A 14,153-nucleotide genomic window follows, 5' to 3' on the forward strand; every position below is an offset into this window, starting at 1 on the left:
AACATTTATGTAAAATAGCAACACACACACAAATAAAGTAGATGTCTTAAAAACAAATTGTGAATAGTCTATTGCATTCACACAGTTTCCTCCAACAGAAAAGAATGTAAATGGAAATCTCAGCGCTTTGGTATTTAAGGCTCAAATCAAAGGAAACCAGGTATTTCAATTGAAGAGAAAAACCCTACATCACAGCAAGTTAATAAAATCATTGTGCCACTAGAGGGCACTCTTGAGATCTTTTACTTAGGCCACTAATGAACAGCAATTTCTGAATGAAGGTTTTGAAATTCATAATGAGAGAGATTCAGATGCACTTCAGTCCTCAAAATGACATCTTTGCTCTTTAACATTTTAAAAGGACCTTGTGCAGCAAGTTTTCCCAATGATTGGCTATTGCTTGACTATTACTTCCAAGAGCATTAATTGTGGATCCAAGTAAAATGAAATCTTTAACAATTTCAACCTTTTCTCCATTTACCAGTGTTGACTACTGGTACAGTGGTGAGGATTTTTATTTTCTTTATTTGAGTTCTAATCCATACTGAAGTCTGTAACCTTGGATCTTCATCAGGAAGTGCACGGAAGCATCTTTCAGGAAGCAAGGCTGAGTCATCTGCCTGTCACAAGTTGGTAATGAGCCTTTCTCCAAGCCTGGTGCTGTTCTTCATATGGTCTAGCTCCGATTATTTGCTCAGCATACAAACAGAATAAACAAGGTGAAAGGATATCACCCTAACACACACCTTTCCTGATTTTATCTCTTTTTTTAAAATTTTCCTTCTTGACTTTCTTTTTCTTTTTTTTTAAATCATTTTATTAGTGGCTCATACAACTCTTAGCACAATCCATACATACATCAATCGGGTAAAGTGCATTTGTACATTCATTGCCCTCATCATTCTCAAAACATTTCCTCTCCACTTAAAGCCCCGGCATTAGGTCCTCATTTTTCCCCTCCCTCCCCATTCCCCCCTCCCTCATGAGCCCTTGATAATTTATAAATTGTTATTTTGTCCTTTCCTGAGTTTAAACTGCTCATGTTCTGCTTCAGCAAATGCCTCTTGATCCTTGCATTGCTTATGCAAAATGAGCACAATGAAGTATTCTGGAATTCCCATTCTGCTCAAGGCTGTCTAGTTTGTCATGATCGACACAGGTGAATGCCTTTGCATAGTCAGCGAAACCCACGCAAACACCTTTCTGGTATTCTCTGTGCTTAGCCAAGCTCCATCTGACATCGGCAATGGTATCCCTCGCTCTATGTCCTCTCTGAATCTGGCTTGAATTTCTGGAAGCTCCCTGTTGCTACACTGCTACAATTGTTTTGGAATTACTGTATCTTCAGTAAAATTCTACTTGCTTGTGATACTGATACTGGTCAAAATTCACACATCCTGTTGGGTCACAGCTCTTTGGAATGGACGCAAATAGTCAGCTGGCCAGGTCGCCGTCTTCTAAATTTCTTGGCCCAGACCAGTGAGTGCTTCCACCACTGCTTCAGCTTGTTTTCCATCAATTCCTGGACTCTTGTTTTAGGGTAATGGCTTCAACATAGCTTGGATTTCTTCTTTCAATTTCACTGGCTCTTAATCAGAGAGCACTTCTTGAAATAAATGAATATCGACCATTTCTTTCTGAACTAGTGATTCTGTATTCCTTCCATTTTCATTTGATGTCCCCTGCATCGCTCAGTATTTTGTGCATAGAACCCTTTTGTATTGCAATGCCAGGCTGACTCCTTTTCCTTAGGTCTCTACGCTTGACACACGCTGTGTGTGCGCTTCCCTTTGGGCTTTCCCAATCTCTGGACCTTTCATCATAATTGCTTGCTTTTGTCTTCTCGAGCTACCTTCTGAGATCTTTTTTGGTTAGCTCATTTACTTCATTTCTTCCATTCACTTTAGCTACTCTACATTCAAGAGCAAGTTTCAGTCTATTCTGACATCTGAAAAGACATCTGGTCTTTTCTTTGTCTTTTTAATGACCTTTTGCTTTCTTTGTTTTTGATGTTCTTGATGTGACCCCACAATTCATTTCATCTTACATCATTAGTGCTAAATGAGTAAAATCTGTTCTTGAGAAAATGTATTCTGGCTCTGTGGACTTGTTTTCATTTCCTCCAGCTCCAATCTAAGTTTGCCAATGAGCAATGACTGTTCCACAGTCAGCCCCAGCCTTGTTAGCTGCTGACGTTGAAATTCTCAAATATCGTTCGTTATTTCCCATAGATATAGCCAATTAGATTTATTTCTATTCCCTCCAGTAAGGTCGACATGTATGGTCACCATTCATATTGTTGAAAAAGGGTAAAGTGCAGTGAATTAGTTAGTTCTACAGTCTCTGCAACTCCCATCAAACACCTTTTCCTTGATGGGTCCAGGTAAAAGGTGGGGGAAGATCCTGATAGGATTCAGTTGTGAGTGATAATGTTAACAGGGCTAATTGTGGGTGGTCCTGCAGGGTATAAAATGAACCATCTCAGAAGCAGGAAAGGGGAATCTCAGTACCAGCTAAGAGAAGAGTCAGGAGTGGAGTGTGACCTTTTGACTCGGAGAACACTGCACATTGAATCTCCCTGATCCAAGAAACAGCTGCCGGACTACAAGAATGGCAGAGGAGGGGGCAGCAGTGAGACCAAAAGCCAAAGCACGAGACAGACCACTAGACTTCGAATGCTGAGTGCTTTGGGGCAGGAGGCTGGCTTGTGGAATGGGGTGCCTCTTGGCAATTAGCAGAGCTGGGTGCCTTTGGCTTGAGGTTTACAGTAGAGTAGTATGCTCTTGGGCATTGACAGGCAGCCCTAAAAAGAGCTTTGCAACATTGCGCAAGAGGAGTAGAAACCAAGCCAAGTGGCTGAGGGCCACAGAGAGGCCTACTTGTAGCCATGGCAGAGAAGGAACTGTCCTGATGAACATGTATCCTGAGCATCTGAACTGGAACCTGTTAATGCCCCTAGTAAACCTCATAATCATGAGCGCGGGCTGAGTTCTAGGCGGCCACTGGAATGAGCTAATGAGCCCAGCCACCAAAGTAGGTGGGAATATGGTTGAGGGGAGAACAGAGCGAACAGGAGTGGAAGGTGAGGCACTCCTGACCTCTGCTTTGGGGTAATCGGCTTCTAGAGCCAGAGGAGCTCAGATGTGGCCTCTGCTGTTTTTACAAAATATATTGGCAGTGAGGAAATCATGAATGGCAAAATTCCCTCAGGCAAGCTCCAATTTTGTTTGTTACCAAGGTGGGAAACAGAAAAGTTATTCCCCAGGTTGTCCCTCCATAAAATATACCAAGCCTAAGGTGCTGTTTGCAAATATACACTTGGAGGTCAACTGCTGAAAGGTTATCTGCCTGAAGGTTATTACGGTAGCCATCTAGAACCATCAGACCCTATAGTCTTTCCCACCCTAAGTAGAGCTCACTCCCTTCTGCTAAGGCTAATGGATGGTTCCCCTAAAGGAGAGTCCAAAGACATCTAAGGTCAAGCCAACTCAGGGACGACCAAGGTTCTGCTGCCATCTCGTTATGAATGACCCTTGCTGTCACATGTATGCCTCCAGTGCAACCCCTAACTGTTAAGTATGTGGTTTCCTGTAATTAGGGAGGCTTGCATTCCCCATGAGTGGATAGAAGCCTTGGTGGGAAATATATTCTCTGAGCAGACCTGGCTCCTGAAATCATGGCAGTCCTGGAGGTGAGCACTTGCATGCTTGAACTTATCTGATGTCTCCTTAATTGTATGCCTCAATTACACAACCACCCGTTGGACACATTTGATTGTGGAGGCTGGTACCCCACACCAAGGTCCTCTTTTCTAACTCTTAATCTTTCTGCAGTTTCTAACTTTTCCATTACAATTACCACTAATTATCAATGCAACTGTTTGCATTTTTTATCAACATAACCCTGTGTCACAGCCCAGTGCGCCCAGTTGCATGGCAAATAAAAGATCAATTTAGAAATTAAAACAATAAATATGTTCAGGTACATCAAAACTCACCTGGGAAAAAAGATGACCATCCTCTTCCCTACGAACAAGATTGGAAAGGTAACAGTGAACCAACAGGTGGGAGTCATCCAGGATGGTGTTAAACCAGCGCCTAGTGGGAAGTAAGGCCTAGGAGACAAAGCGCCACAGCGGTAAGGTGGAATGTATTCTGTGCAGCTAGACAGCAGTCTCCTGATCACTGAAGTCCGTAGTGCTAATTAGATGAAAGTACTCTCTACCCTTTCAGAAGACACACAATGTACAAAGCAAGGGGCCTGAGGTGTGCTGTACCCAAATCCACCAATAATTTAAACCAGTCACAACAACAGAACCATATCTAAGATAAAACTGAAAATCAGCATTGAAAGGTCTCACAGACCATCTCAGCTCGCACCTTTAAACAAAATCTTTATGAAACCCTATATATATTGGGGGTTTCTCTATATTGAGTGTAAGTTCCAAGCGGAACTATCTGGGGATAAGAGTAAGGGGGAACTCCATGACAGTAAGTCAATGTTGAGAAATTCTGAGACTGGCAATCCCAGTTTCAAAGACTTCAGTCAAATCAAATGTCCTTATTTTTATCGGTGAGATTATTGCTATCGTTACTAGCAACGGAAACAGTTGAATCAAGATTTCATGGCTGGCTGCTAGTCCAGTACTCTAAAATACATTTCAAGAAACCACCCTCCCTCTCCAGAAAAGCAGCAGACAGGACTGTCTTTGAATTTCCTACACTGGGGAGGAAACAAGAGGAAACAAACTCCATCTGTACTACACGAACCCTGTATCTGAACTGTCCATTAAAGTCCTACACTTCACTCACTATGAAAGCCTATTCTGAAAAACTATTTGAGAGGCTATTTCAAAGACAGCCGTATGCTTATTAGTCTTAACCCTGCAACGATGCTACAAAAGAAAAGTCACTGCTGGTCTCTTACCTCTAGATCAATCGTAAGTTCTATGAATCTTTCACAGTAATGAACTTTATCCACAGTGACGGGTTCTAGACACGAGAGAAAACAGGTTAGGATTTTCTGTAAGCCAGCTGGTGTGCTAGATCATTAAGTTGGTAGTTCCTTACTTAGTTAAGGTCAATTGTCTCTTGCTCTCATTACTGCACTATGATCCAGAGTAAAAACTTCATATGTATCATTATATTTAGTTCTATGTAACAATTTTTAAAAATAGCATTTCATGCCTGATATTTAAAGTGTGCTTCTAACCCAAGCTGAGATTTTAAGTGTCAATTTAAAAATATACACACTTATTAGAATTTGAAAAAGTGGGCATCAAAAACTAGACAGTTTTTGTTTCAGCTTTCCTTATGTAGTGTCTTCACATACCGAACTTCTGGACGTTCTGCCATATATACCTAATCACACTCATAAACGTGTGCACGTGTAAACACACACAAGCCTAAAAGTGCAGAGGAAAAGTGCTGAAAATATAGTCATCAGATGACTCAGACTTTTTTCTGTGGACACTAAACTGCCAGTGGTATCCAGAGCAATAGAATAGTTTTAAAGATCTGTCTTACTTTATGCTATTTATGGGGTTTCCCTAGAGTACGATTTTTAAAAACACTTTTGTTTTAAAGTCATTACAACTTTGTAAAATGACATGACATACTTCCAGAGTACAACGTTGTTCATTTTATTTCCTCTCCCAATAAAAGGAAATGATCTACCATTTTATCAACTAAAACTTCCCTGACCTGAACATTTTGATTAAAAAGGGGAAAGTTGTAAGGATCTTGTTGCTGCTTAGTCCGTGGACCTTCAGCAGGGACCGACACAGTACCCGACCTATAGAAAGCACCCAATAAACGCTTACGTGAATTCATGTATCTGCAGTGCACTAGAAAATGAAAGGCTTCATGGGAATATTTTTGTGACTGATAGAATGTTAATCTAGAGCCTTTCCAGGCTTCGAATTCGCCCATAATCTAGGCTTGTAAACAATAGAACCACAGAATTTGATAGTTGGAAAAGACCTTCGAGAAGTTAGAACAAAAGGTAGAACAATGAGTATTGTTAGAACAATGAGTATTGTCCAGGTGAGAAAATGAGATTCAGAGAGAGTGAGGTGATGAAAGCACACAGGTGTTTCTAGTGGTTAAGTTAGAACTAGAACCCAGATTTCCTTGGTTGGTACAAAGTCAGGTCAGACAGCTGTTTAAACAAATGAATTGAAGAATAACTTTGTAATTAAATCCTGTCAAACCAGCCCTCTGCTGTTATCTTTTTTCCTTGTTACTGTCAAAAGAAAATATTTCTATCCAAACAGAAGTAAAAAAGAACTAATTCTACATGCTTTCTTTGTAACTTGAGAAAATTACTGCCAACAGACTGTTCAGAATTTGAGGTCCAAGTCTAAGCTCTAATGTTGACAGGGTTTCACGTTTTTCTTTTGTTTCGGACATTCGTTTTTAGACTACGGATGAGTAAATACTTTAAAGCAAAGCCATCAGCCATAGGGTTGATTCTGATTGGTGGCTTCCCTGTAGGACCGGGTGGAACTGCTCCTTAGGGGTCGGAGACTGTCACTCTTTTTCTTTTTTTTAGAGTAAGGGTTTCGGAACTATAAGAAGCTTATGGGACACAATTCAAAATTAGAAAACACAACTACAGATATCTATTAATAATCAGAACTTGGAATGTATGAAGTATGAATCTAAGTAAATTGGGAGTCATCAAAAATGAAATGGAATACATAAAACCTATATCCTTGGCATTAGTGAGCTGCAGTGGACTTGAATTGGTCATTATGAATCACACACGCATATGGTGTACTATGTCGGAATGATACTTCAAGAATGGCTTTACGAAAAAGAAAAAAAAAACAACAACAAAAAGAATGGCTTTACATTCATCATCAAGAAAGCAGTGATTACACAATTGATGTATGTATCCATTGTGATAAGAGGTGTATGAGCCCCTAATAAAATGATTAAAAAAAAGAAAGAAAGCATTGAAAGGTATATCTTGAAATACAATGTTGTCTGTAATACATATGTATGTATACATAAGGAAATTCAGCTAATATGACTATTATTACATTTTACATACAATCACCAAAGATAGTAATAGAAAAATTGTAGAATTCTATCACCTTCTTCAGTCTGAAATTGATCAAAAATGAAATCAAGATGCACTGGTAAATATTGATTACTGAAATGCAAAAGCTGGAAACAAAAAGGAACAGTAAAGTTTTATCAATAAGAGACTGTAAATCTTAATAGGAAGAGACAGCCTCATCTTTCTCCCTCTGTGCAACTGGTGGGTTTGAACCTCCAGCCTTGTAGTTAGCAACCCAATGTCTAACCTAGGATACCACCAGGCCTCCTTAAGCAAATACCACAGGGGCACCGAGAGACAGCTTCACAAATGACCCGAATACAGAACACTTACCTGAGAGTGGGACTGATTTCAGTACGGAGATAAACTTCTGGATGAGTTGTGAAAGAAATCTTCTTTCTTGATAAGCCCTAAAATCAGAGATTACATTGACCATATTACTTTTTATCTTATTTCTTCCTTCCCTTTTTCCACAAAATATTGGAAGTCTCCTCTGTCCCAGACTACCCTCACAGATCTCAGCAACTACTCAATATCTCTTTTTTATTGTGTTTACGACGCACCTATAACGTAATACGAATATCCAACATCAGGCTTCTGAACAGTCCCCACTTTTATCTTCTACAGTCTCCCTTATCTTGGTATCCCACAATTCCATTTTCCAACCACTCAGGTTGGGCATCCGGAGTCATTCTTGAGTCTTCTCTTTCTTTCTTAGTCTCCATCTGACCCAATAGCAAACCCTGTCAAAATCTGTTCACTTCTCCCAATCTCCACTATTGCTGTCTACTCTTCCCCTGGTCTACTGCGCATCCTCTCAATTTATCTACCTGCTTCCTCTCCCACCAATCTTTGTTCTCCACAGCAGCTAGGGTGATAGCCTGTCGCAATCATTATAGCACTCCTCTACAGAAAACCCTTCAATAGCTTCCATGGTACGCAGAGATTTAACAGCAAGGTTCTTTCAAAGGTCTAAGAAGCACAAATACAATTTCTATGATACCTCTCTGATCTCATCTTGTTTACTCTGCTCCAAGCCTTGTTTTCCATAACACTAGCATGAGTAAACGAAGGAGGTGAGATCAGAGAGGTATCGGAGAACTTGATTATATTTGCGCTTGCTGCTCGCTGAATCTGGAAAGCTCATTCCTCAGGTAGCTCATGACCAACTCACCTCCTTCAGGTCATTTCTCTTATGTTCACACTGCAATAAGGGTTCTTGTTCTTTCGATCTAAAATTATCAACCCTTACATCACCCTACATATAAACAAACCCTTATTTGTTACTTTAGTCTCTATACCTGATATATTTTTCTCATTAGTACTGATCCTCTAATATAGCATAATTTTCCTGTTTATTGCTGCCTCTCCAACTAGACTCTAAGCTCCAGAAGAGCAGAAATTATTTTCTTCTCTGCTACATCCCCAATGTCTAGTATCAGGCAAAAAATAAATAAATAAAAAACACACAACATTTGTGTAGTGGGTGAATAAATGATGGTTGAAGAGTGTCAAAGTCACTGTTAGAGAGTAAAGAAGAAAAGTCGGACTGGTGGCCTTAAGATTCTGGAGAAAACTGAGAACTATTTATAAGGCATAAACCTTGGAGAATAAGCACGGAGAAAAATAATGGTCATATATATAAGCATTCTCTTCACTTATCAACTATCTCATTAGCCTTCATTTTATAATTACAATAGCAAAAAAACCCATCTATCAAACTCTTTCACATTATCAGTATACATTCTGCATATTAATGCCCAGGTGTAAAGTGAGACTAACACCGGCTGTGAGGGTTAAGGTTATGTATGTCAACTTGGCTGGACCATGATTCTCACTGGTGAGGCAGTTATAGAACGATGCAGTCATACTCCATTTCCTGACATGATGGGGTCATCCTCCATTTCTGCAAAACGAGTCTCTGGAACCTAACCATGCTGGAAGAATACGGAGAAGCGCATATACTAAATCACAGTGCAAAAGCAAAGGAAGCACTCGGCATTTGTTTAATGAATATATGAAAAATGGCTGGATCATGCACAAGTCCTTGGTCAGAGTGAGGGAGAAAAAGAATGAAAAGTTGGCTCTGATGCCCAGGACATCTGAGATTATGGCGGTGGTGTGCCTTCTCCTTCAGACCTCCGCGGCAAAAACTCACCTGACAGCCTTAAGTAAATGCCCTTATTAACATTCATTTGAGCTCAACGCTACAGAAACAAGAAACCAGTCCACATCGTCTATGGCCTACAACCCAGCACAATAAATCAACAAGGTATGAAGCACTGTCAACATACTGTTCTCTTGCTTCTGGCTCCATCTTTTCATCATTCTTCTTAATTAAGTTCCAGAATTTCCTTAGTTTGCGTGTCTTTTTTAATTCTAATTCCAATCGTGCCTAACAGAGAGACATGACATGAAAACCTGTAACCTCATCTTTTAAAAGGTAGACAGTATGACAGCTACTAACTCGTTCTCTAATACGAGGATGCTTTAAAATGGTTGTGGAAAAGTACCATTATCCTGTAATTCCAATGCTTTGAAGCTCTCGTATATATTAAAATGACAGAGCAATGTAATAAAACCTGAAAACAACACAACAAAGCTTTATGCTTAGAAACTAATAACCATATTCTGAAAAACTAATCAACTTTAATACTTGTTAATAGAAAAAAAAGCAAAATAAACTTCTAGTCAAGATTCTAAGCAAAATAATCAATTACATTATATATTTTTATTTTGAATATCAAAAATTTACATCTCTAAAACTGTGAGTATTAACCTTATGAACATAAAATTTATGCCTTAAAATGTTTGAAAACTAAATATTGAATAATTACTACAAGTGAAAAGAAAATACACACATCAACATATTTTCTCACATGGTGGCGATCATTTATCAATTACTATTCATTATTTATAACGAATTTAGCACATTATTTTTCATTCCCATCAACTGGGATCCATAAATGTGCTTGCACACTTGGGTGTGTGCAAAAATACAGTTCTGAAGAAAGTATTCTATGGAAACTTGAGTTTTAACTTTACTCCATAAGAACTGTTCATCTGACTCTAGCACATAAACATCATGCAACAAAAATTTGTTACGATAAAAAAAGACCACGCTAACTGGTCATATAGAGAATGGTGGGAGCTCTCTATAACCCTTAATCCCCTGCAGGTCTGCAAAGGAGCTCCTCCCATGGCTCAATTTTCAGTCAAACATTGAGGGTCTACAGGGGGAACAAGGGACTAGAGAACTACACACACCTTAGAATTACCATTTAAGACCGAAAGGGCAGCATTTTCCCAAGAACAATATTCATCCAGGTATTAAAGAAGGGGAAATCTACACACACCTTAGAATTACCATTTAAGACCGAAAGGGCAGCATTTTCCCAAGAACAATATTCATCCAGGTATTAAAGGGGAAATGGATACAGGAATTACAGGGAGCAATCACTAACATGAAATACAATGTGTACAATAAACAGATGAATGGAAAACTGATCTGCTCTGTAAAACCATCATGGAATTGACAGTAAAAGTTCTTATAAAAAAAAAAAAAAGACTTGATAAAAATGAAGTTGTTAATATTAAACCTGCTGCAGACCTCCTTCAGTGGCATGTATACCCCAAAGTAAATACAGTGGGTCAGCATTTAGTCTCATCCAAAGAACTGTGAAAGGGCAATAGCAGTATTTCCCTACGTTATGGGACCCTCCTCAATAAACAACACACTTGAATCCTGTTCTCTCTCTCTCTCTCTCTCTCTCTCTCTATATATATATATATATATATACATACATACATATATTTCAGCTTATAATAATGTTACTGGGTGAAGTATTCAAAGGGGCTTATGGAAAAATTCCATTATCTTTTAATTCCATTTTTTCCACAAAATTTGTGTATATTAGCTGGCATTTTAAAACTAAAAAAAAATTGCATCTATAATAAAAATAATATAGAGTAACTTCGAATTTCTAAGCAGGAAAGAGAACTTTTACTTACCATTTTTACCTTCATATTCAAAGTATAGACTCTGAACACACATATTCCAACTTTCTGAAATTAGGTACTTACAGGTTGTAAACCCATCCACATCGGAAGGGAGATGAGCTGCTGCACTTGACTCCGGATCAAGTCGACTTCCTGTTTAAAGCATTCAGGAAGCAAGGTTAGGGCAAAACCAGTATTTCTATTTCAATCCTTACATAAAGCACACTTTACTTATTTACATCCTGGATGGGGAACGTGACACCAATAGTTTCAAATTAATGCTATTTTAATATTAAGAAGCTCAACACTTTAAAAAGGGTCCCATTTTAATACTAAATTCATTTTTAAGTTGGCAAAGAGTGGGAAACTTCACGTCCGGGGATTGTTATGGGTCTGCCCTCCGGAGCTCCGGCTGAACAGTGGTTAAGGAGTTGGCTGCTAAACGGAAAGCGTGGTGATGTGAGCCCACTCTGCAGCTGTGGAAGAAAAGGGGCTGGCCATCTGCTTCTACCAAGACTGCAGCTTTACGAACCCCAGGGAGCAGCATGCTCTGGCATGCTGGGCCATGGGTGAAGGGAGACATCGGACAGCGTAAGGCATGACAAAATAGTAATAATTTATAAATTATCAAAGGTTCATGAGGGAGGGGGGCAGGGAGGGAGGGGGAAAATGAGGAGCTGATACCAAGGGCACAAGTAGAAAGTAAATGTTTTGAGAATGATGAGAGGAACAAATGCACAGATGTGCTTGACACAATGATGGATGGATGGATTGTGGTAAGAGTTGTATGAGTCCCCAATAAAATGATTAAAAAAAAAAAAAGGCTGACTCAAAAGCAACTAACAGCAGCAAAGCTCGCTAAACCTAGCACCAAACTACTGATCAAATATTTTTGTTAAATTTATGATAAGAACCACATCTACTGACATTTATGTACACTGGTTCTATTTATTTTAATAAATGTTTAAGAGGTAATAGTGACCTCTAAAATTCTAACTTACTAGAGGTAAATTTTATTTTATTTATTTTTACCAAAAATCCCTGTAAGGTGGTACATAGAAGAAACAGGAAATTGCAAACTATCCTTCTGATATTGACAATTAACATTTAAGTCTTCTCAGTAAAAAAGAATTGCATTCATTTTACTGCAAGGGTCTAAGTGTATTATCAATTCTGAAGCACTATCTTTAAATAAATATGTACATACTTTCATATAACCACAGCAGGGAAGCACAAATGAAGTATTACTTACTGTAAGTATCCACTGCTTTAGAAGAGAATCTTTGAAAGATGAAAATCTCAGTACACAACACTCTTTTTTTTTTTTTTTTAGTTTTTTTAACACTGTCAAAGATAATCCACAACTGGCCTTAATCAGCCGACTCAAGGTAACTCCTCTGTTGAGTAGCTGGCCTGCGCATTAAGCACAAACTAACCAAGTAAGTGTGCAGCATCTAGCCCAGATCTCCATACTCAAACTTCATATGATCCACTCTTTGCCGCTTCTCATGTTTCTGCTCTACCTTAGAGATTCCGGTTCTTAATATCATTTTCCTTATAGTTTGAGTAGAGACAAGAGAGAGAAAGTCCAAATCAAGAAGGGAACAAGTCTTATCAAATGGCTTTATTGACAATGAGCTAAAATTACTCTTTTAGGATTACCCTCAATCTCACCTCCCATATATATGAGGGGTTGGCTACAAAGACAATTTTATTTAATAGCAAGCTGGAAGAACAAGACAATTTGTAAATTATCTCAAAAGATAAGGTAAAATTACCAAACTATTGAAGCAGTGATCAAGAAAAAGCAGTAAGACAGTCTGTTCATGAAGTGAAAATTCCCCATCAGTTTCGGCTAATGCTGCCTTCAAGATGCACTTAAAAAAGAATGGAAAGTGGTCTGGCTTCTTCTTAAAAGTCTGAAAAGAGAAAAAATAAATTTCTTTTTGAATTGACCTGCTCATGTAATTTGGGCAGATTTTAATGGTATGCTAACAAATGAAAAAAACATTTTCATCTGTATAAAAAACTTTACTTATAATTAACAGTAGTGGGTCAAGTACCAGTAGCTGGCAGGAAAACGAGAGCTGCAGAAACCTTCAACAAATGAACCAATGGTTCTAATTTACTTCATTTTTCTTTGGTGAAATACAGATGTCTTTATCTTATACTTTATTACCAATCCCCTGAAGCTGTATATAGGTGTTAGGCCCAAAGGAGCCTTATTAACTCTCAACCTCTTCTCACTGTGTTGATGTCTCCGCTACTTAAGTGGCAAGCCGCTCCGCCAAAAACCAACTCATTGTCATTGAGTCCATTCTGACTCAGAGCAACTCTATAGGGTGGGTCGAATTGTCCCTGTGAGCTTCTGAGACTGAAATTCTTTACAAGAGTAGAAAAAGTCATCTTCTTCCACAGAGATGGCTGGTGGTTTTGAACTGCTAACCCTTATGGTTAGCGGCCCCACATGTAACCACTATGCCTCCAGAGCTACTTAAATGGCAGTGCTCTTAAAGTTGATCATACCTGGAATGTCTACTAGAGAGATTAAAATGAGTAATTTGTTAAGAATTACAGGCCTACAATATAAAGCAACAAATTTTTTGCAAAGCAATGTAACCGCTTTGGGTACAAAATTACTGACATAATTAGATCGCCAGGGTTAATTCTATCCTCATTCTTCTTGCCCCTTGCCATGATTTCAGCATCCATATGCTGATTCTATCTACATACCGTCAGTCTAGATCTCTCTCCTTAGCTTTACATCAAAGTTCCCAAACTTATTTGGCTTACTTCCCCCTTTTCAGAAAAAGAGAAAAATTATTCAGCACCCTTGTGGCAATTTGAAATTTTTATATAACACCCAATAAACCAGAATAAAATGTAGGTATTTTCTGCAGCCCCCTCCACCCCCAGATCATTCCAGTGCTCCCTGGGGATGATAATACCCCCTTTGGGAAACACTGATCTAAATCCTTAGATTCTTCTGCCTACCGCATAAATTATCCAGCTACTCCAAAAGCAACTTGAACTCAGTTTGTCCGAATGCAATACACAACTTGGTCCCTCCAAAGTCTTCTTCTGTTTTT

The 14,153-nt window shown here is 38.8% G+C and overlaps 1 protein-coding gene across 1 annotated transcript in view; it reads right to left on the bottom strand.

Annotated features, from left to right (window-relative positions):
* Nucleotides 1-14,153, bottom strand: part of AQR (aquarius intron-binding spliceosomal factor) — a 104,753-nt gene that overhangs the window by 74,713 nt on the left and 15,887 nt on the right. The window contains exons 6-11 of the mRNA XM_045287672.1: nt 12,843-12,983; nt 11,149-11,217; nt 9,360-9,460; nt 7,399-7,475; nt 4,927-4,991; nt 3,986-4,114 (exon numbers count right to left, since the gene is read on the bottom strand). Coding sequence (XP_045143607.1) covers nt 3,986-4,114; nt 4,927-4,991; nt 7,399-7,475; nt 9,360-9,460; nt 11,149-11,217; nt 12,843-12,983 — 582 coding nt within the window. The remainder of the gene's footprint in view (nt 1-3,985; nt 4,115-4,926; nt 4,992-7,398; nt 7,476-9,359; nt 9,461-11,148; nt 11,218-12,842; nt 12,984-14,153) is intronic.

The sequence above is a fragment of the Echinops telfairi genome, unplaced genomic scaffold, assembly GCF_000313985.2.
Source record: "Echinops telfairi isolate 266 unplaced genomic scaffold, ASM31398v2 ScPeMD7_18;HRSCAF=68, whole genome shotgun sequence".
Lineage (NCBI taxonomy): Eukaryota > Metazoa > Chordata > Mammalia > Afrosoricida > Tenrecidae > Echinops > Echinops telfairi.